General features: G+C 48.7%; 11 protein-coding genes across 11 annotated transcripts; 5 read left to right on the top strand and 6 right to left on the bottom strand.

Moving 5' to 3' along the window:
- Positions 1-1,216: 1,216 nt before the first annotated feature.
- N7484_003325 (uncharacterized protein) lies at positions 1,217-1,864 on the bottom strand (the record flags this gene model as incomplete). Its single annotated transcript, XM_057113745.1, has 1 exon — positions 1,217-1,864. One exon carries the CDS (start codon positions 1,862-1,864, stop codon positions 1,217-1,219), a length of 648 nt encoding a protein of 215 aa, XP_056973885.1.
- A 366-nt stretch (positions 1,865-2,230) lies between these two features.
- On the bottom strand, positions 2,231-3,751 carry N7484_003324 (putative neutral amino acid permease; the record flags this gene model as incomplete). The annotated part of the gene is made up of 3 exons (XM_057113744.1): positions 2,231-3,026; positions 3,079-3,508; positions 3,577-3,751. 3 exons carry the CDS (start codon positions 3,749-3,751, stop codon positions 2,231-2,233), a joined length of 1,401 nt encoding a protein of 466 aa, XP_056973884.1.
- A 594-nt stretch (positions 3,752-4,345) lies between these two features.
- Positions 4,346-5,424, bottom strand: N7484_003323 (polysaccharide deacetylase family protein; the record flags this gene model as incomplete). Its single annotated transcript, XM_057113743.1, has 4 exons — positions 4,346-4,484; positions 4,532-4,936; positions 4,993-5,269; positions 5,319-5,424. The coding sequence occupies 4 exons, from the start codon at positions 5,422-5,424 to the stop codon at positions 4,346-4,348; spliced, it is 927 nt and encodes a 308-aa protein (XP_056973883.1).
- A 488-nt stretch (positions 5,425-5,912) lies between these two features.
- Positions 5,913-7,645, top strand: N7484_003322 (putative amidase; the record flags this gene model as incomplete). Its single annotated transcript, XM_057113742.1, has 3 exons — positions 5,913-5,941; positions 6,027-6,646; positions 6,699-7,645. 3 exons carry the CDS (start codon positions 5,913-5,915, stop codon positions 7,643-7,645), a joined length of 1,596 nt encoding a protein of 531 aa, XP_056973882.1.
- A 180-nt stretch (positions 7,646-7,825) lies between these two features.
- Positions 7,826-8,703, bottom strand: N7484_003321 (SDR family NAD(P)-dependent oxidoreductase; the record flags this gene model as incomplete). The annotated part of the gene is made up of 3 exons (XM_057113741.1): positions 7,826-8,121; positions 8,177-8,632; positions 8,676-8,703. 3 exons carry the CDS (start codon positions 8,701-8,703, stop codon positions 7,826-7,828), a joined length of 780 nt encoding a protein of 259 aa, XP_056973881.1.
- A 276-nt stretch (positions 8,704-8,979) lies between these two features.
- N7484_003320 (C2H2-type zinc finger protein) lies at positions 8,980-9,941 on the top strand (the record flags this gene model as incomplete). The annotated part of the gene is made up of 2 exons (XM_057113740.1): positions 8,980-9,094; positions 9,151-9,941. 2 exons carry the CDS (start codon positions 8,980-8,982, stop codon positions 9,939-9,941), a joined length of 906 nt encoding a protein of 301 aa, XP_056973880.1.
- A 772-nt stretch (positions 9,942-10,713) lies between these two features.
- On the top strand, positions 10,714-11,493 carry N7484_003319 (uncharacterized protein; the record flags this gene model as incomplete). The annotated part of the gene is made up of 1 exon (XM_057113739.1): positions 10,714-11,493. One exon carries the CDS (start codon positions 10,714-10,716, stop codon positions 11,491-11,493), a length of 780 nt encoding a protein of 259 aa, XP_056973879.1.
- Positions 11,494-12,202: 709 nt separating this feature from the next.
- N7484_003318 (uncharacterized protein) lies at positions 12,203-15,927 on the bottom strand (the record flags this gene model as incomplete). Its single annotated transcript, XM_057113738.1, has 5 exons — positions 12,203-12,896; positions 12,953-13,046; positions 13,114-15,119; positions 15,175-15,533; positions 15,592-15,927. The coding sequence occupies 5 exons, from the start codon at positions 15,925-15,927 to the stop codon at positions 12,203-12,205; spliced, it is 3,489 nt and encodes a 1,162-aa protein (XP_056973878.1).
- A 938-nt stretch (positions 15,928-16,865) lies between these two features.
- Positions 16,866-18,946, top strand: N7484_003317 (WD40 repeat domain-containing protein; the record flags this gene model as incomplete). The annotated part of the gene is made up of 3 exons (XM_057113737.1): positions 16,866-16,905; positions 16,989-18,678; positions 18,727-18,946. 3 exons carry the CDS (start codon positions 16,866-16,868, stop codon positions 18,944-18,946), a joined length of 1,950 nt encoding a protein of 649 aa, XP_056973877.1.
- Positions 18,947-19,271: 325 nt separating this feature from the next.
- On the bottom strand, positions 19,272-20,327 carry N7484_003316 (uncharacterized protein; the record flags this gene model as incomplete). The annotated part of the gene is made up of 1 exon (XM_057113736.1): positions 19,272-20,327. The coding sequence occupies one exon, from the start codon at positions 20,325-20,327 to the stop codon at positions 19,272-19,274; it is 1,056 nt and encodes a 351-aa protein (XP_056973876.1).
- Positions 20,328-20,615: 288 nt separating this feature from the next.
- On the top strand, positions 20,616-21,371 carry N7484_003315 (PRP38 family protein; the record flags this gene model as incomplete). Its single annotated transcript, XM_057113735.1, has 1 exon — positions 20,616-21,371. One exon carries the CDS (start codon positions 20,616-20,618, stop codon positions 21,369-21,371), a length of 756 nt encoding a protein of 251 aa, XP_056973875.1.
- Positions 21,372-21,618: the final 247 nt, after the last annotated feature.

Below are 21,618 nucleotides of genomic sequence, written 5' to 3'. Positions count from 1 at the left end.
CCAAGATTATTCTTACCCTGGTGGAGTTCCAAAGTGTTCCAAGTTTTCCAGGGCTTGATTCAAGCAATTGATACCCTCATATTGTAGTTGCCCACCTGCCTAGGCATTGTCAATGAGAAATGTTTGACCTCATTTTGAGGGGTGAAATATTGGGAGATGAATCTTTCGATTTGACCTCAAACTTCATACATCAGTAGAAATCATGACAACTGTCACATTTACCGGTTGTTTACCTATTTGACTTCGTGATGTGTTTTGAGATTGGGTATGATTTTGGATTTGATCTAGAATATATTGAGTTCGGAATGAATCAAGCCTATCAGATCTAGATATGAATGACCATGTATATAAGCCAGCGAAGTCGGAGCCATCAATGGCGACTATCGAGGATGCCATCCAAGTCTCCAATCCAGACCCGGGGTACCTTCGCTAGGAAGCATGTACTGTGCGTCCTTCATACCCCGCCGTTGAAAATTCAATGTATGAATTCGCTGAAGCTAGTCTACTGTAAGACGAAGGTGGGTCGCACCTTGGTAGATAGTATATACTCGATGCAACACGAGTCAATCGATGGAGCCTCCAGGTGAGATTCGCACATGCAATTATGCCTAATTGCGCCCGTGACGTTGGCCTATGTGTGTCCCGAAGTAGACATTGTTTATTCTCACGAGACAGGTCTCGGAGAAGGGTAACATTGCAATTATGTCAATGTATCGGGTGCTGGTGTTATCGAGCCAGGCTGACATCAACTGTGGGCCCCGTGCTACCTGCTGCCTGATCATGGGACCTTGATTAGGTTGCAACCAGTGGGAAGATGAAATCCCCACGGCGCTAGGGGCAAGCAGCTAGCACCCCACTGCAGGAGTCACAGTCGAAATTTCTCCAATTTTCCCGTGTTGAGATAGGTAAATCGTTTTTTTCTTTATTTACTTTTTTTAAAGAAAAAAGTATTTGCCAGAAGGAGGAGGCTGGAAGATATCTATCTGCCTTTCATGACAAAAGGAGCAGAAATTCCAGACCAAAGAGCAACGGTGAATTTCCAGCGGTGTGCGGGGAAAATTATGCAGGCGGTGCAGCTAGCAGGGGTAATTCAGTTTCGGACTGGGTTTAGCATGTTTCTGTTATCGCAGATCGCGAAGGCCAATGAAATGGCAAAGGGTGACAAGCGAGGGAAAAAGAGAAAGAAACGCGACCGAGCGTTTCCACCTGGCATTCCTCAGTGTCGGTGACGTACACCGCGGACCACAGTGGCGATACACAGGACAGCAGCGATAAAGAAGAGGAAAATCATTGATGGTACAATTGGGGGTGTAGCAATGAGGATTGGGGCTTCGGAGGTGACCCAATCAATTCGAAGGGCCTGGCCAATCACTGGATCTTTCTGAAATTCGTCCGCAGTACGGGGAGAATACGAGCTCTCTAGCGACTGGGCTAGCTCGGCACTCGAATCCCGATCAGGAAGAATAAGCATCCGTGCACGAGGAGTGTCGATCGTTGTAACATCCGGCGTGCCGATTGACTGCTGGGGTTGGCCATGTGCCTGGTTTCGGTGCATCGGTGTTTCGCTTTCCTTCTCAGATAAGGCCGCGCCAGCGAAGCCAGCTTCGCGTAGGGCAATTAATCGTTCATCGATTTCATCGTTGTCGGGCATGGTTTCAGGGAAGTAGTAAGGGGTTGTTTGGGGGAGACTATGAGCTTCCGCGTTCTGGTAGGCTGATTGGGCGGATACCCGAGATGAGTCGGTGGACTCTCGAGTTGAGTGCGATACGGATGAGTCTGGAGACCTTGAGATCGGGGAATATGGAATCGCAGCTGATGTGGCGAGGCTGCTGAAAGCCAGCAGTAGAGGTAGGAAGGCGAGCATTTTGATCCGGGAGCTGTATACAGTGGAGGACGAGGCGATTGCACTGATAACGACTGATAAGATGATCACATCCCTGGCGAAATGGGCAAGTCAAGGTGAGCAGGGCTAGAGAACATAAATCATGTCATGATCCAGGAATTGATCTATGAAATATGAAAGAGTGAAATCAAAAGAGCAAAAGGAAGTGATGAGGGGAAAGAAGGAAAATAAAATAGATAACGAAATGTGATTCGGATGCAGCGGGAGCTTCTGGCCGACAAAGCGGGTCCGAGTCAACTTTAGTTTGCATTAGATGTCCACTTTGCACTAAACTATGTGGAGTCTTTTATGAAGTAAAAAGTCGACAAACATTTTTTTATTGTAATTTCAAACCGACCCGCTGTTGTCCGCACATGAAAAGGCACCCGAAATTTGTCCATCGCGATAGGCCTCATTGATCTGAACAATGACCCCATAAGTACCTCCGACCGCCATGAACGCTCCCAAAACTGTCAAAAAAAGATGGAATCCATACATGATCTTGCGGAAGAAAGGGCCCTTCCAGTAATCAGCATGACTATACAGCCATAACCAGCCAGGCAGACTAATGGCCAGCGGTGCGAAACAAAGCGCGCCCACAAGAGCGAGCACGTAATTGAAGATAGGGATGGCGCATGCAAGGATGAAGGAGATGGCTGCCATGCTGGTCGTGCAACCCAGCCAGGTACCCCAGTGCACGGCTGTATTGGCCTGCAGATGACGCGAAGTACGTAATATTCGCACAAATAAGTATTTTGCCGCGACATGCACGTACAAACACCCGCTAATTATGAGACCAGGTAGAGCAATGCCATACGCCACTCGCTTGACCGTTGGACCGGCGCTGCCGAGTGAGGGTGATGCGATCCATTTGCCACACCATGCATATATGACAAGACTGAACGTGAGGTATGACGCGGTCACCAGGCTCATGCTGAGGTAGACTGCTTTGGGGTAGTCCTTGGGCTTGCGCATCTCCGAGATGACGGGGAGGAATGCAGAGGTCGCAGCACTGGAGACGAAAATAGTTGCGGCGGCCGTGATGCCGGTCGTGAAGCTAGGGTCACCAATGACCCTATATCCGAGGTCGAAATCACCTATCTGAGGTGCTGCTGCTGGACGATCCCTTGTGGTCACGCCGACCCTATCAATAGTTAGCAGGGGCGAGAAGCAAAAGAGACAACGAGCGAACCTACACAATGATAAAAACGGCAATATAGACGCTGGCAAAACCAGCCCAGGTGAGCCAGCCGATGTGCGAGAATTTGCGCACGCTCGCACAGGCAGTAATGACAATTGTACCAATGAGGGAAAACCAAACTGTGCAAATCGCATGCAGTGACAAGGCATTGAGCGCTGTCGAGACGCCAATGATCCCAGACGCAGCGACAATAACATAGCTGACTGTAAATAAAAACCCGACCACTTCCTTCAGCAGCGGACCGCCCACGACATTTGCCATATCGGCGATGGAGTGGCAGCCTGGATGGGCGTTGCGAAAGTTGCCCTGTACAATAGCACAGTAGGTGTTGAGAAGGGTCCAGCCTATAACATTAAGGGCGCCTGGCAGAGCTCCCAATTCATACATTAAAGAGGGAATGGAAAGAACACCAGTGGCGAAGATGACTAGCAATAGAAAAACACGACTATTAGCATTCTGAATCTATTTCCGCGCGAAGGTAGATATAACTCACTCTTCAAAAAAATCACACCTGCCCGAATCCAGCTCACGGTACGAAAGTCGACCTGGCCCTCGCCTCTCTTAAAAACCTCATTCTGATCCTCCATCTCTGCCTTTTGTGTATCAGGGGCAAAGGAGTCGTCTGCAAAGTTCGGGACATCCTTGATGTCATCCACCAAGGCTGTCATGGCGAAACGTCAGAGTCGGGGAGCTGTGGCACAACTAATTTTCCAAAGCTCGACCCTCGGAAGTTTCTCAAGTGGAATATATAGGCAAGAGGCGGCCCACGAGGCAGGGGCTTATCTCGAGCCCCGGGCTGGTCCATGCATGGCAGGTCAATTTCTGTTTTCGTGGCCGTGCAGTAGGTTTCCTGGGGTTTCCGATGCCCTGAAGCTACTAAAGTGACGATAACGGGACCTGAAGAAGTGGATTGGCTCCACTACTTCCCCACGAACTCAAGCTACCTGATAACAAGCACATCGACTCAGGCTAACGGATGACCTGGAGTCAGCTGTTGGGGGAGTTCGTTGGAGTACGTTCCGGCTTAATGGCCGGAATTGGTTAAGCGTCGGGGTAAAACATTCCAATGTACGAGCAAGATGTGGCTGGACGCACGAGATAACGCTGTACAAGTAACGGAGAATACAGTTGATGCAGATGATAATGAGATTTACTAATTCAGGGGTTGGAGAAAATCGTCGGGGTAACGGAACTCTACTGGGAGGACAATACGAGATATAAGATTGATTCAATAGAAATCCAAACTATGACATACATGACAATCAATTCTTTAGTATCGCACCCGCTGGAGCTGGCATCAGAGCCCCTGGAGGGGGTGCATTCTTCTTTTTGAACTCGTCACATACATGCTCCATCGTGACAAATTCCACACCGTCGTGTTTCTTGAAGTGTTCAATGAGTCTGGACATTGTTAGTCTCGATGCGATACAGAGATTTTGAAGGCTCACCTCTCATGCATCAATAGCACATGTGGTCGGCCGGAGACATCCGGGTGTATCGTGATCGGGAAAATAAATTCATCATATTCACGATAGAAATAATCGAAATGATCACGCCAGATATCCTCGACATCCCGCGGGTTGACAAAACCGTGACTGTTCGGTGCAGACTTGATGAACATCATGGGTGGCAAATCATCAATGTACCAGTTGGAGGGGATTTCAACTAGGCCTGTCTGAGGACCATGCTCAAGTGGCTTCATCCAGGTCTCAGCCTTCTGCTTGTAGTCAATATTGGTCCAAGTGTCACCTGTTCGTAGATAGTATGCCTGACAATCTTCGTGACTCATGCTGTGGTCGTACTCGATCCCATAGTCAAGGAGTAGCTGAGCACCCTCTCTGCTAGTTTCCCACCTGTATTCCATGAATGTTCAGATAGAGCTTTGACGCTTGGATTGGATTCTACATACCATGGCGCTACGCTTCCTCGTGGGGGCTTCCCCGCAAACTCAGTGAGCATACGGTATGTTTTGTCAAGTACATCACGCTGTTGCTCAATGCTCATATCTGTTGGGTTCTCGTGCGAGTATCCGTGCAGTCCAATCTCGTGTCCTGCATCTCGGACAGCTGCCATATCCTCTGGGAAAGTCTCCAGAGAATGGCCAGGGATGAACCATGTTGTCTTGATGTCATACTTGTTGAAAAGCTTCAGTAGACGTCTGGTGCCAATGGTTCCCGCCCAGACTCCTAATATTATTCCATTAGGAGGGTTTGTGATGTTTAAAGACCAACTTACCCCGACTAATGTCGTTCGTCGAATCTTCTCCGCCGTACGAGCCAAGCCATCCAGCGACAGCATCGACGTCGACTCCATAGGTGATGAGAACTCGTTTAGGGCCCATTGTGCGTGCTATATTGCAGAACGCAGTGATGTGAGTGTGGTAGACCCTTTTTTGTACTGATCAACATGCGGGGAACCCGACAACTACCCCTCTTGGAGTTATCGGGGTCATTGCAATGATCATGGCCATTTGATCATCATATCTCAAAGTTAGATGATGTTATCATATTCAACGAGTAATTTGAATTACTTATTCGATATCCGACCCATTTTCTGCCAAGTTCATATCATATCATCGTCTCTTGGAGGTCGATAGCAACTGTGGGTCGTGTCTGGAGTCGATTTGGGGTCGATTTGGGGTCGCTCGCCGGTCGGCAAAACGGTCGCGAAGGACCCAGATTAATTGGGCAAAGACTACTCCGTGTTGGAGAAAGAACTGTTGTCGGAGGGGTTTGCCGATGATGAAAATGAAAACCCTGGTGGCTCTACCATAAAATCTTCATGAAACCAAAGGTTTCCCCGCTTCACCATTCAAAGCGTCCGTTCATCATGTCTGTTCTTTTCACCAGTATATCAGAGTAAGTATTTCAGTTTAGATAACGTAGATACGGCGATATTCCTATCATTGCCTGATGATGCACCCAACTGACCACTCTGCTTCAGGAATAATCCTATCAAGTCAGGGGATGCTGAGGCACTCATAGAGCCGCTAGGCCTTACGATTGACCCTTCAGAATCGAATGACTTTCAAACGTTGCTGGCAGCGGTGCATGACTGCGCAGAAGGGGTCGCTGCTCTTCCAGATTATCAACCGATCCCCGATCAGCTCAAGTTTCCGCGGGAGAATATCCGTCGACCAAGTAAAGAAGAGCAGGTATTTGGCCAAGCCTGGGCCCATCAATTTTTAATTCGAGGAAGAGAGGAAGGCGTGTTGGTTGGAAAGTCAGTTAGCCTCAAGGACGTTATTGCAGTAGCTGGAGTACCTCAGCTATCGGGTAGCGACATCATCCCATCATGGACGCCTGCAACAGATGCGACGGTCGTGACACGACTACTTGAGGCCGGGGCTGATATCCACGGAACGTCGACATGCGAGAACTTATGTCATTCTACTTCCTCATATACTAGTGCTCAGGGCACAGTTGAGAATCCCCATGCAACAGGATACTCCGCTGGCGGGAGTACGTCAGGAGGCGCTGCTCTGGTAGCGGCGGAATTAGTCGACATTACCATCGGAGGTGACCAGGGTGGAAGTATAAGGGTTCCAGCTTCATTTTGCGGTTGTAAGATTATACCCTCACAAGTTCTCTGATCATTTCTTCTAACGACCAACAGGCGTTGGCTTGAAGCCAACATTTGGACGTGTTCCCTTTACTGGAGTTTCTAGTGGCGACGCCATTAATGATCATGTAGGCCCATTGGCTCGCACAACCATGGAGGTGGCAACATGTCTAGATGCCATTAGTGGATACGATGGTATAGATGACAGATCGCTGGGCAGTTCGAAACCCGGCTCAACCAATTTTGCAACCAGCATCAAGAACACAGACAGACTTGATGGTTTGCGGATTGGAATTCTCAAGGAAGGATTCGAGCACGATGCTGTGTCATCGAATGTTCGACACTCAGTGTTGACTGCCGCCAAGAAGCTCGAAGGTCTAGGCGCAACTATAGATGAAATTTCTCTTCCAGACCATTTGCATGGGCCGGCAATCTGGACGATCCAGCAGCGAATGGCCGGTGCACAGACACTATTGGGTCAAAATACCGGACGACGTGGTCTTTACATGACGGAGATGGAGCAGGCAAGATTGCCTTGGTCTGATGAAGGGTTTCAACGAGCCTTCCCATCCACGAAGAACGTGATAATCAATGGCCTGTATCTTATGTCTCGCTTCCCTGGTCTTTATGGAAAAACCGCCAATATCGGGCGCCAGTTGAGTGACAAATACCAGGCATTATTTGAAAAGTATGATGCGATCGTCATGCCCACCACTCCAGTCGTGGCTCCCAAGCATGGAAAGCGTGGCCTGCCGGTGGAGTCACTTCAGCCAAGCATGGGGTTGACAATCAACACTGCAATTTTCAATGTAACGGGACACCCCGCATTGTCAATTCCGATTGGATTTGCACCTGCCAAGGAAGATGAACAAATCATGTTACCTGTCGGTATGCAGATTGTTGGTGGGTTGTGGCAGGAGGAAAAGGTGTTACGAGTTGGACATGTTTGGGAGACTCACTTTGATTGGAAGAAGATGCAGTTTACGACTGATCGGAATTAGGAATACGCGGCGAAATTATTGTTATTTAATTGCACTCCTCTGTTCTATTGGTTCGCAGTATCTAATCTTCGATGGGAATTTCCAAAGAGACATTTGCATAGGATTGTGAGTACTAGTTATCTGAATGGCCGGCAAGCCCACTTGAATGAATGTTAGGTTACGAATTCATCACTGATAAGCTCAGACCGTGATATAGCCTCCATCAACAACCATTGCATGTCCCTGGATAAATGAGGCTTGTGTTGAGCAAAGAAAAAGGACTGCGTCTGCTACTTCAGCCGGCTTTCCCATGCGCTGCATTGGAGCCATGTTCGCCGCAGGGGTAATCGCCTCCCTTACTTCCGCTTTCTCCATAACCAGGGGGGTTTCAATGACACCCGGACACACACAATTCACTCGGATGCCATCCTTCGAGTAATCGATCGCATCGGCACGCGTTAATCCAATGATTGCAGACTTTGACGCACAATACGCCGCTATATGGATCACCTGTCAGAAACTCAATTTGCCCAGACTATAAGACTTACTTACGCGCATTTGAACGACTGACAATCCCTAACTGGCTCGCAATGTTCACTACGGCGCCACATTGTGCAGGACGAGTAGGGTCATGGCTAGGAAGCGGATCTTGTTCAAGCATCTGCTTGAGCTGGGCACGGGAAGATAGCCAACAACCTCGATAGTTGATGTTGTTCACTCGGTCAAACTCTGCAAGACTAGTTTCACTTGATCTCATAGGCGTACCAAGGACGCCTGCACAATTCACAGCATAATCAACGCGACCGAATGATTCGGTAATCTTCCGTATAAACGACTCGGCAAACTGATCATCTGCCACATCGCCAGGCTGAGCGATCAACTGGACTTTGGGGTACGCTTTCGCAATGGCCTCCCTAGTATTCCCTAGGGTATCTTCATTCACGTCTGTGATTGCAATTCTCTCGCATCCTGCTGCTGCGAAGGCATGAGCTACCGCAGCTCCGATTCCTATCAATTTGTCGTCGTTAGCACGGATATATATCTCACGTACGACCTTCCTCGAATGCACAGATATGCATACCAGTTCCCCCCGCCCCGGTAATGACAGCCACGCCAGGGAAAAAGAGTTTTGTCCAACATTGATAAAGAGTTCAAGGAATATGAATTCTGCTTCTATCAGCTGTGTTTGTATACGCCGATGGATGATAAGATATATGTGGGGAAGCGAAGCGGTGATAAGAGGTGGGGCAAATTGGAGTCACCGCTTGGAGAAATTTAAGCAAAGTACCGTTTCCCCCCCGAAACTCGCCTCCGTCGAACCCGAGTCCACTTTCGCAGTCTCCAAGTACTCCGACATGCCATCCCCATCGCCATCACCCCAGATTAAAGGCCGAGCAAAAGCACGGATCTGTAATCATTGCGGCCGAGGCTTTCGCCGAACAGAGCATTTGGAGCGCCATGTCCGAACCCGTAAGCGGCCCGGTTGGAGTCTAGTACCTCGTGGCGAGACTGACCGCAAGCTGTAGACACCAAAGAGAAACCATTCGTTTGCTTCTGTGGGTCTGCCTTTACTAGGCGTGATCTATTGAAGCGACATAATCGAATCACCCACCAAGATATTCTCACATCGCCCGATGCACAACCAGCGCCCGTGGTGAAGCCTGATCTCCAAGGACCCCACAATGTGACACCTGCAGCCCCTCCGCAGCAATTTGATGCACCCACTCGTCCAGTAGGATCAATTCCTGGGCCTTCCCCAGTGCATCAATGGTCTGCACCCCAAAATGATCACGTATCGTATCTATCACAAAACCAGGGCGGTATGATGCCTGCCCATCCTAATGCCCATCCACCACCAAACAGCCACCCGAGCATGCATGACCCGGCTATGCTCCAAGCAGCACAATTGCTTCTTCCTGGCGATTATCAATCCACTGGTAAGATTGGTGATACATCAGACCCATTTGAGGATGCAACTGTTGACAATCTGCCAGCACTACCTTACTTGCCAGAAGATCTCAACCATTTTCAAGAATTCACTCATTTTTTAGATTCCATTGGTCTTCCAGCGGAATGGCTTCCAGCTGAAGGCGAAGCTGCTCAAATACAAGATGTTGGTCTTGAAGATATGCAAAGACCTACTCAACCGCCCCAAGAGCAACCAAGACCTCGAGGGAACCCCCGGGAAGAGTCGCGTGGCGATTCTCCTTTCCGGTCATGGCTACCATCAGTTCCTAGGGGTGATCAGAGCTTAACCTCAATCTCGGACACAGGTGTGCTTCGAATCCATACCTCTCCTGTATCCATTCGAGACTGACAAAATACAGAGCCGCCACATGCCACCAAGTCCTCGGGATTCAATGTATCCGAGGAGCAACGATTTCGACTTGCTGCTTCCCTCGAAGACTTTCGCAATGTCATACCCGACTTTACCCTTCCATCTCGCCATACTCTGACCCGTTATCTCACATCGTACTTTGAAGGATTTCAGCCTCATATTCCTTTTATACACATTCCGACCTTTCGCTTCAACGAGTGTTCCCCAGAATTAATATTGGCAATGATGACTATCGGGGCCCAATATCGATTTGAGCATCGAACCGCCGAGAAAATTTTCCACGTATCCAAAGCAGTTTTATATGAGCGCATGTCGAGAGAGTCTCGAATCGCAGCACAGGGGTATGCGGTACCATTAGGAGGCCCTCCATACTCGGACTCGAGAGAGGGTCAGCCCAGGAGCGCGTTGGTATCCAGTTCCTCGAGACAAATGGAGGTCATTCGTTGTCTTCTTGTTCTCATGGGCTATGCCACTTGGGAACGAGCAGGGCTAGTACAGGAAGCACTTCAGCTTCAATCTCAACTCGTTCAAATGCTTCGTGAGGCTACTCTAACTGAACCACAGTCTGACCCACACGCTTCAGCGACGGATTGGTACGAATGGGCCGATCAAGAGTCAGTTCGACGCACTAAACTTATATCTTTTTGCTTCATACACATACATAGCATCGCATATAATGCTTATCCGTCGCTTCGGAGTAGCGAAATTCATATGCGACTTCCCTGCTCTACGAAGGAGTGGATAGCACCAAATGCGACTGAATGGGAGGCTGCTCAGCGCGAACGAGGGCCCCAGCAACTTTTTTTTCCAGGATGCCCTGACACTTTTGCTTCAAAAGTCGCGATCGGCAGTACCACTCGATCCTATCCCTTCGCCCTTAGGAAACTACATGCTTCTCCATGGTCTGCTTCAGCGGATTCATATCGTGAGCGAGCTGTCACTGCCCAATGGAAACCACTCCACTTCTCTTCCAACTGAAGAGCTGAATAAGATCGAGCGGGCTCTTCGCTCATGGACATCCGTTTGGCAACAAGCCCCTGAGTCAAGCCTGGATCCACAGAATGTCAATGGTCCAATCCCGTTCACGTCAAGTGCACTTCTAGGCCTTGCTTATGTTCGGTTGTCCTTGAATCTCGGTCCATACCGTCGTCTTGAGACACGAGACCCCTTAATCATAGCCTCTGCCCTTTATCGATCACCGAAGCCAGAAAGAAGCTACCGCCTTATTCCGGCACTGATATACGCCGCCCACGCTCTCAGTATTCCAGTGCGTCTTGGAATCGACCACATCGCCCGCAGCCAAGCATTCTTTTGGAGCGTGCGCCACTCTCTGGCTAGTCTGGAATGCGCTGTCCTGCTAAGTAAATGGCTTTTCACACTTGCTGAAGCCGCCCCAGACCAGGCACTCAGTGGTAGGCTTTCTTATACGTTTCAGTTTATGGATTTTCGAATACTGACACTTCCACAGAAAATGAAAGCCGAATTCTTCGATGGACACAATGTATTGTGGAAGAGGCCTTTTCTTCCATAGACCTTGATGATGAATCTGATGCTCCACCCAATTTAGAGCCGGCGTCTCTGGGAATGGCCGTCCTCAGACTGTGGGCCAGGCTATTCAAGCGAAATGCGCAGTGGCCCTTTATAAATACCCTTGGCCAGAGCTTGGAGAGATACATGACCATGATTTGATTATACCTTTATACATATATTGAAACTGGGCCGGATACCAGGATATTTTACGTTTGGACGAATACTCACATAATTTGCTTTAATAGAGCTAATTTAGATTCAAGAATACCTCAAAGTCAATGAGTTTCCAAGGTTTATTATAGATCCTAGTGGTGAATTCACTCTGCATCTGCTCCAATTTGTCCTTCTACAGCTTGCGTCCTCGAGGCTTTTCACTTGGGGTCATGCCCCGTCAACCTTCACATCTGGTTTCCGAAATTGTTAATCTCTGGTATTGAAGTGATTGAACACCCTGTGGTAATAAGCTCGACTATACGTGCAATCGAAGACAGATGCAGAGACTCTGAGTGTGCCCAGTCATCCTGAACTTGGAAGACAAGACGCCCTCCAGCACATTCCTACGCAAAAGATCCTACAATGACCCTAATCTTCCTAGATACCATATCCCCTGCGATGTACTAAATACTGCATTATTTGTCTTTTTTCCTGCTAAAAGAAATCACGTCAGCTTTTCGACCCAAACCCCCCTTGAAAACCACCCTCTCCTTGACTTAGTCCAAGTCAAGTAGATTTTCCTTAGTCACATGGAGATTGGGCTTTTCCAAATTCCCTGACTGCTGTTCCTCCTTAATAACCTGTAATTGCAGCCATTCAGGTTCCTTGATCACCTTTGACTCTTGATTCTGAAGCTCCTGTGCCTCCTTGATCGACCAAAACTCCCTGGGAATGAATGCCTTGTCCAGATTGGCGATGGCATTTTTGACCTGTTCGGAGTTTATATCCGGCGCTCTGTACAAAATGTTCAGGTGATCGTCCATTTCTTTAGCGCCGCCATTGGCAAATGCTTGCCATTTTTGCCGAGCTGCATTATGCCGGGCCTCATCATCATGCGGTGCATCTGCTACCGTAGCTAGCGAATTCAGAAGATCTCTTTGGATCTCCCTGGAATTTTTCAGAAATGAACCTCGGGAGTGACGAAAAGCTTTGTTGTCTGGTCTAGGCGCACGTCCATGTTGGAAAGGGCCACGAGAAAACTCGCCAGCAATGGCAGCCTTCTCAAGAACTTCGATCACCCTTTGAACCTCATCTGTATCTTTGTCGTCAGTTTGACTGGTTCTCGTTATTTCGAGGGTGCAGTTGCATTGGTGGTCGTGGGGTTCTTTGCATAATCTGCGACAGGTGACACCACAGCACAGATATATGTGGTTGCAGTTTGTCGTACATACCACCACTTGATGGTCAAAACTAAATTGAGAAAAATCAGTATCAGCTTCCAATTAGAACGCAGTCAAGTCAGCTACCCGTGACATGAAATTGGGCACAGATGCCCACACTGTAGAGTTGCTCCGCAGTCCTGTTGGCAACCTCCATTTCTGTCTTTCCAGTCCCCTGGAGCTAAATATTGTCGATTAATGGTTAGATAATAAGTGATATATTTTCGTAAAGAATAATGAGCTCTTACCGCTGATGTTAATGGGACGGCCGTGTGACTTGCAGGTCAATTTGAACACGCGTCCAACACGCATGTTGTTGGCATTGGTAGTCATGATCTTGAGGACCTTTATCCACAGTGGACTGCTGGAGAACAGAAGCTCTGCGTTTCCAAAAAGGAAAAGCCCTCTCTTTGCACGAGACAATGCAACGCAAACTCGATTATCAACCCCAAGAAATCCAATTGTTTGGGACGAGTTGCTTCGAACAAGCGAGACCAAAACGATGTCGTTCTCTTCGCCTTGATACGAATCAACCGTCACAATATTTGCCCCCTGGAGAAGCAAGCTATGCTTGTGGCACTTGGCGAGCTTGTATATTAGCTTTCTCTGGCCGTTGTAAAATGTCAAGATTGTAATTTTGTCGATTGGAGTTCCGTTCATGACAAGATAGACGCAGAACTCGACTAGCATGGCAGCCTCCATTTCATTGAGCTTGGAAAGAAGGCTATCACCATTCTCAGGCCAGCTATGAGTGAAAAAGAACGACCGCATATCTCCCATTCCAGGGATGAGAGGATACTCTTGAACAGACGGATGGTCTTTCAGCTCACCGTAAATTGGATGAAGAAGTTCACGGATCTCCGGAATCATGCGTCTCTGCTCTTGCAACATGACATATGGCATGTCGTTGCTCACCAGTCTTTCAAACATGGATAAATCCAAGTGGAAGGGGGGACCAGTCAGGTCACGTAAGTTACAGCGGCCCTTTAGCTGCTTATGATCTCCTACGAGGATGAGCTGCTGGACTGATTCAAGACATGCTGCTGTAATGGGACCCTCCAGAATCTCGGCAGCTTCTTCAATCAGAACAATGGTGGGATTGAGGCTAGATACTAAAGCCCGATACTTGCTGAGACCGGTTGTGGTCATCGCAATCAGCTTGGCGCCGCGGAGAATTTCGCTGTCCATCTCCCATTTTCCCCTTAGAAGCCTCTTAGAAGCTTCCTGGTATTGCTTCGCGAGCTCTCGAATTCTCCCATTGAGAATTTCCATTAGTTCTACACGGAGATGATTGTAGATGGATCCCCGGAACTTGGCTGGAATTTTGCACAAGTCGGGATTCTGTAGGTGGCCGCGAATGGCCTCCTCAGAGACGGCAGAATTGTTTCGCCCAATGGAATTTATATCAAAGACCGCGAATCTGCCATTGAGTATCTCCCGGTCGTCACTTTCATATCCGTGTTTGGCCTCATCCATTCGGTCAATATCGTCCTCGAAGGACTCAGTGTACTCTTCACCGTAGTTCACCCAGAACGGTGAAATCTGCCCATGGAGCCAATATGCGAGTGGGTCATCTCCTTTGCTGTCATTCCACCCCACCATACGATATAACTCGCATTGTAGAGAGTCAACCTGTTGGGAGGTCAACAAGCCGTATTCGAGAAATGAAGAAGAATTGATATGAATCTCAGATGTCCCTGGCTCTAACGGCTTGGAGAGAGACATGATGACAGATGTCAGCCTGTCCAGTTCCTTCTTTGCGTTCTTGAAAATCTGATTCATTCGTGGAATCGGACGGGAAATTTTGATGGCATGCAATGTCCTTTCGCGAATCTCCAAATCGGTGGTCCTTCCTCCCAAGCGAATATAGTTTTGCTCAGAGGCAGACACCAGCTTGAGAATCTGGTCCACTGCATGGTTTGTTTGAGCGGCGATTATGACTGGAGGTTCTTCATTTCCCATATTGGACAGTATGATTTTCAATGCAGCGACGGAGACGTGAGTCTTGCCCGTACCCGGGGGCCCTTGAATAAGAGATATTCCCTTTGTCAATATTTCCTTTAATGCCTTCCACTGTAGAGTATTCAGTGTCCCCATAGGAGCAACGGGTAAATCTTTGAGAATGTTGTACACTGCCTTTTCTCCAACGGGAACACCACTCACGGACTGGAGATCCAGGACCGGATTCTCCTCAACCTTGGCCGCTACGGCGACATTTGAATTTAAGCTGCAGATGTACTGGCTCAAGGGAAACCTGCCAGAAATTAGTGATAATATCCCAAGTAAGAAATAGGGTGAAATATGCCAACCTTTCTTTGACCATCTTCTGCAGAGCAGTCAAAGTGTACCTGGAGGCTTCGAAATAACCATCTTTAGCCTCTACCATAATCCATTCTTGCAGAAAATCAATGTTGATGTCCTCAGGACAGGCGAAGTAGATATCGACCTCAGGCGGATACTTTTCCACATTCTCCAGAGTTCGTGATGCCACAGTTGCTACCACGCACTTGGTTGCAAAACAATCTTTGGCTGGAGATAAAGCAACAAGGGATCCAGTCATAAGACGAGATGAATGGTGCCATATGATCCTTTTGCCAGCCCGTTTGGTGGAGAATCGGATGCGAAATGCGAGCCCTCTGGTAGCTGCAGTCATACGGACAATGTGGACCTATTATCCACAGGTTAGCACAGACACATCAAGAATAGGGCCCAGTAGCCAGACACACCTTGTCATAAACTGATATTTTATTGGTGTCCTTAATGTCAGGGCAGTCACGCAGATATTCGACTGCATCTCGAAGTGGCGCCACAGCGTCCTCTCGAAGCAACTCATAGTGTGTTCCGAGATATTCTGTTGCAGAAGACCATACACTGGAGGGTCTGTTGGGGTGTAGAATCACATCTTCGTATGTGTTTGCATCACAATAGCCCATGATCTCACTTCTGGACGGCACCTCGGGCTTGCTCATCCAGGGCTCGCTGCTTGGTGCTGGGTTCTCAGACTCGGAAAAGTACCCCTCAATAATCTGGCTGGCCCCCGGGACAATGATAGGAAGAGGCATGATGGGTAACTTTCTCAGCTCCCCGATATCGTTATCAGAATAGCTGTTTCTGCGACACGGGCTGTGCCTAGGCGCTTGCCACACTTAGTAGTTGTGCAGGGCGTAGAGTTCTCGCCGCTGTTGTGGTGAAAGATGAAAGAGAGAGAACGATAATGAGATACTTGAAGGTTGTGAGAGGATTTATAGGCCCACAACCGAATTGAAATGGATGGTAGGGCGATGGTAGTGGAAAGAAATGTTACGGCTTGCCAATGAGATGAGCTCAATCTGGCTTCGAAATTATTGGATCATTGTTCTGCGGTCTCTAATTTAATTATCCTTGGCCATTTTGCAGTTTCCTTGTCACAATGAACTCCAAGGTTTAGCTAAGTGAAGTATCTGAGAAGTTCGCGTTGCGTAGTGTCACTTATGCAATCGAACTATAGACTGTAGTTGCTCCGAATATGTCCTACCAATGGATAGAGTAGTACATTAGACGCCGAAACTCTTGATTATCGCAAAACGCTTAGCTTACTATGTTGAAGTGAGCTAAAGGTAAAGTATGATTTCGTTGGCATCTCTGTAAGCTTCTAAGACTGATTTGCCTTGTTCTAAGGCCATTGCTAAACAGCGGAACAGTTATGTGGTCCGTGCAGTGATGCGACCCTAGCGGGATCTCAAATGTCTTCCAAGTGCCCTGCACATCTTCCTCTGCCCAAAACCAGTCATTCCACTCAAATTAGCGGCTGTTGACGTTCATATTTTCAAACTAGGGGGTTTGTCTCAAGTCCGAAACGCTACAATTGAGCTGCGCCGAGGCCGCCGAAGTTTGCGCGCGCGCCGCAACACTCCGCACAGGACCAACCCCCTCAATCGCGCTCTAGTACCACACTTAGGTCTATTAAGAGCTCACAATATATCTACGGTTGACACTGTGTACACTACGGACTACCGGAGCCATGCCGTCCATTGATGAGGACGAAGACCGCGATTTGGCTGGTAGGTTGCTCCCGCTCATCCAATTCTCCTCATACCCCACAGGGAAGGCGCATAGCTGACGATCTCTTCCTTCTATATTCTAGGTTCCCAAGATGGAAGCAGCGATAATGAAAATGAGATCGACGACAGCATGCGCGACGTTGATGACGCAGATGGCGACGGGGATGGAGACAATGACAATGAGAATGACAATGACAATGAACCCGATGGTGACGCGGACGGAGACCAAGACCCCGATAGCCCTTCAAATGCAAGCCAGACGTCAGAGGGTGGTATAGCTTCGCAGCAAAATCAAGACTCAAGGGCCATGTCGGGAAACGGGCATACGAGCATGGCGGAGTCCTTCTCCATCTACCACCCGAGTGTGCGCCCGGAATGCCTAACGGCCAGTACCTACGATATCGCCCCTACCACCGCCGCACCTCATAGCACCTCCATCAATGCGATCACCGCGACAGCTGATATGCGCTGGGTTTTCACTGGGGGGTCAGATGGTTATACACGAAAATTCAACTGGGCGGACTCGATCAACAGCAAGCTTATGTTGACCGTGGCGCAAAGACACCCGTTCGTGGACAGTGTAGTGAAAGCCGGTGTATTGATGACATATTGGGAAAATATGGATGGGAACAGCTTGTCCTCGGTGTACTCTCTGGCATGCCAGAGCGAAGGCTTGTGGCTCCTATCTGGGTTGGAGTCCGGTGGTATTCGGCTACAGACCTTGCGTCACGATGAAGGCAGGGAGATTGTGCAACTAAGACAACATACTTCCGCTGTTTCATGCTTAAGCTTGACATCAGATGAAAAGTCACTACTTTCGGGGAGTTGGGATAAGCGAGTATTTGACTGGGATTTGAATACAGGACAGGCTCGTCGTGCATTTGGTGGGAGCGCAGCTCAAATATGCACAGTGCAGATCCGACCGGAGTCTAGTCTACCAGTCCCGCAAGATACGGCTGAGCCCTACCTGAGCAACGGCACCTATGCTTCCAATTATCAAGCTAGGGACACGGGCACATTCAATTCCAGTGGCGCCGCCGAAGATGTTGGAGAATCAGGCGCCGCCGAAAACCCACAGGCGGGATCACCAGCAGATTCACTCTTCGGTGGAGCAGACTCATTATTTGGCGACGGGGATGGTGGCGCAGGGGACGGAGGGGAGCCATCGGGCGGCGTGTTTGGAGTAGACGAAGATGACGAGTTTGGCAAGGCGATGGTCAATGGCCTTGCTGATGCAGATGCCCCTGGAGAGATTGACACCGATATGCCACAGCCTGAAACTAATCACCAGCCGGATGCCGCTCCTGCTGAACCAAATGATACTGCGAATGGCCCGCAGCTGACCAATGGACATATCGACACGGATATGTCAGGTACAGAGGCACACCCGGTTACAAATGGGATCCCCAGAGCTGAAGAGCTTGAATCATTCCCGGGACAAGATCCTCCACAGACTACCTCATCGGAGCAAAATGGATCTGGCACAGATACTACGTTCCTGGCAGCGTCTATTGATGGAACAATACGATTGTGGGATAGGCGTCAACCTGATCCAGTTGCTCGAATCAACTCTCGTAACGCTCCTCCATGGTGTATGAATGCTTGCTGGTCTCCAGATGGAAATTACATTTATGCAGGACGACGAAACGGTACAGTGGAAGAGTATAGCTTGCACAAGGGCCTTCGTGAGGCCGAGCGTACGTTTAAGTTTCCTCAAGGAAGCGGTCCGGTCACGGCACTCAAGGCAATGCCAAATGGTCGCCATCTTGTGTGGTAAGTTCGATTAATTTGAATGCACCAGACCCTTCTAACATATTATAGTGCTTCCCATGATATTCTCCGCCTATACGACTTGCAGCACGACCAGTCTTCTCGTCAAACTACTCCCTTCTTGATTATTCCGGGCCATCGTACCGGCACCATTTCTCAACTGTACCTCGATAATGCTTGTCGATTCATGATCTCCACCAGTGGTAACCGTGGCTGGGAAGGAAATACCACGGAAGTTTTACTGGGCTACGAGATTGGAGTTCCTCAATGACAGGGTCTCTGATTTGCTTTGGTTCCGAATTGATAGCGTCAATGACTTGTACCTAATGACTCCGGGATATAGATCTTTAATGCCCTCCCCATCTGGCCCAGCTACCGTGATCAAACGCGTAAGTAGCAAAAGAACCTTGGAAATGCCCTTGAGGTACCTTCTTGGGTCAAAGGTATGAAATAATGAAAGCTCGTTTACCTAGCTATATCATATGACCTCATAAAAGTAGAGAATATTATCTTCACAAAAAGACAGCATTTCAAATCCAACCCAACGCCAAATCCAGGGCCCAGCCCGGTGAAGTGGTATAGTCCCAATTAAACATTCAATCATTGCTTGTCACAGTAAAATCATCATCAAAGTTCAATCCGTCGCAGACATCATCCCGCTGTGATCGCCAATTCTGATAATATGAGCTTTTTTTGAACTTTATACTCTCTTGATGGTCGGTTTCAAAGTACACATAAGCCGGCGGCTGAACGGCTACGTCTCGATGGTCATCTTCATCTTGGGAAATAATTTTCCCAGATCCCCGAACAAGGGCTTGAAACATAGGCAGGTTGGAACTGGGCACATGCGTCCGAGCTTGAACATTTCCGCTTCCAATGTTATTCACCGTTATCAGATAGACGGGTGGCAAGTCGGCATCACGGTCGGGACGAAGAGTCATCGGGGTCCATGCCAAATTATCGTAAGAATCAGGACGGTCTTTGTCATAGACAAGGGGCAGTGCCTGCGACAAGATGATGTCGTCTAGCTTTTCTGTGTCCAAGATTATGCCACGGGAGGGCAGATATAAAACACTGTCATATTGCATAAACTGGATTTGACCTAGCCGTAGTAGCTTGGTGTCCGTGGCTGAATAGCCTTTTGATGATGCCGCGGTCATATCAATTGGGAGAAGCCAGATGCCATATTTGATACTGGCATTACGCAGGATAGAAAGGGCTGTTGAAGCAGGCTTTCCAAGTTGTGTCTCAGACATCCGTTCCCATTCTTCAGGATACATGAACAATCGATCCTGAATGACACTGCCATTCGTTGCAAGTTGCTTAAAGAAAGAGATAGACGAGCAGATGTCAGACGGGTCTGGGGTTGACAGCAATTGCAGATAGGCGTAATTTCCCCCTGAGCTTGGGCGTGGATCTGAACTTAGATCTGAATCTGATAAGCCGCGTTTTTGAGCGGGATTCTGGAATGTAGACCCTTGGGAACCGAATCCTCCTCCATGACGAGACACAGGTGGACGCAGAGCATGCTGAATGTTCTTCACTGATTGTTGTTGTACCACGTATCCGGCCAAAAATAACATCAACGAGAAGATACAGACTACCCCGAACGACACGATGGCGGAGACCGTCGATGAAGTAAGAAGGACCATGGCTTCCACTTGTAGACGCTAGACATGAGAAGAATGCAATTGTGGAAAATTGAATAGAATGTGAGTCATCATGCAGCCCTGTCTGGTCCCTGAGACCCTTATCTTTTTGTGGTCCCTCCACGGTGTCAGCCCCGTGTTTCATGACATCAGTTGTTTACCAGGTTGGCCGTGCGACTATCGATAAGGTCTTGGCGGCTCTTCGCTTTCTGCCGCTTTTCACCTTCTTCACATCTTGACCGTAGATCCTTTCCAAGCTCTTTACTCCACATTATCGACATCCACTTCGCTATGGCGCAAGCTCATCGTGCTGATGCCAGTCAATTTCTGGACAACCGAGGCTACACCGGTCCCCTAGTGCGCGGCGTCAATCCTGTCACCCTCTTCGAGAAAGCCGTGCGCGACCGCATCACGGATTCATACTACTGGAAGGAGCAATGCTTCGGTTTGAATGCGGCAACTCTTTGCGATCGCGCTACCGAGTTAACATTCGTCGGCGGTACATATGGTGTCTCCGAGAAGCCTTCGCCATTTCTATGCCTTGCCTTTAAACTCCTACAACTCAATCCAGAACGAGACGTCATCCTCGAATACCTCAACTTCAGCGATCCGGGCAGCGATGATGAGGATGGGGAAAATGCGGTGCTAAATTCTCGTGGCGATTTTAAGTACCTGCGCGTGCTGGCGGCCTTTTATGTGCGACTTACGTTTGATGCGGTCGACGTCTACAAGACCTTGGAGCCGCTACTCCTCGATTATCGAAAACTGAAGCGACGTGTACGGGACTCGTTCACTTTGACATATGTGGATCAATTCATCGATGATCTTCTCACAAAAGACCGCGTCTGTGGTACAAGTTTGTGGAAATTGCCACCACGTTCACAATTGGAGGACCTGGACATGCTGGATGAGCGGATCAGTCCATTGGCGGATGAACTAGAAGAGCTCGACCAGGATGACCAGGACGGGGAAGAGGAAGATCGCGGAGATGATCATGACCGTAGTGATGGTGAAATTTCGAGCTCGAAGGATGAAAATCACCACTGAAGCTTTCATCTGGGAACCCTTTTGGTTCATGTCGCATTCATGCTGCTCGGTGACCAGTGCTAAGATCGTCAACCCAATTATACCCCCAACTATCAAAGAACACAGCCTGAATAGGAGAACAGTGAAGGGACTTTTATCATCTTCCCCAACTCTGTTTTGCGTTCGACCTCCGGCCCCCCTGGCACGAATCCACACCATACGATTTGTGGTCAGGTATGTGGCTGTACACTCTACTGCAAATGGTGTT

This window comes from Penicillium longicatenatum (genome assembly GCF_028827895.1).
Source record: "Penicillium longicatenatum strain IBT 33135 chromosome Unknown contig_2_segment0_segment0, whole genome shotgun sequence".
NCBI lineage: Eukaryota > Fungi > Ascomycota > Eurotiomycetes > Eurotiales > Aspergillaceae > Penicillium > Penicillium longicatenatum.
This window is presented reverse-complemented; position numbering and strand designations above follow the sequence as displayed.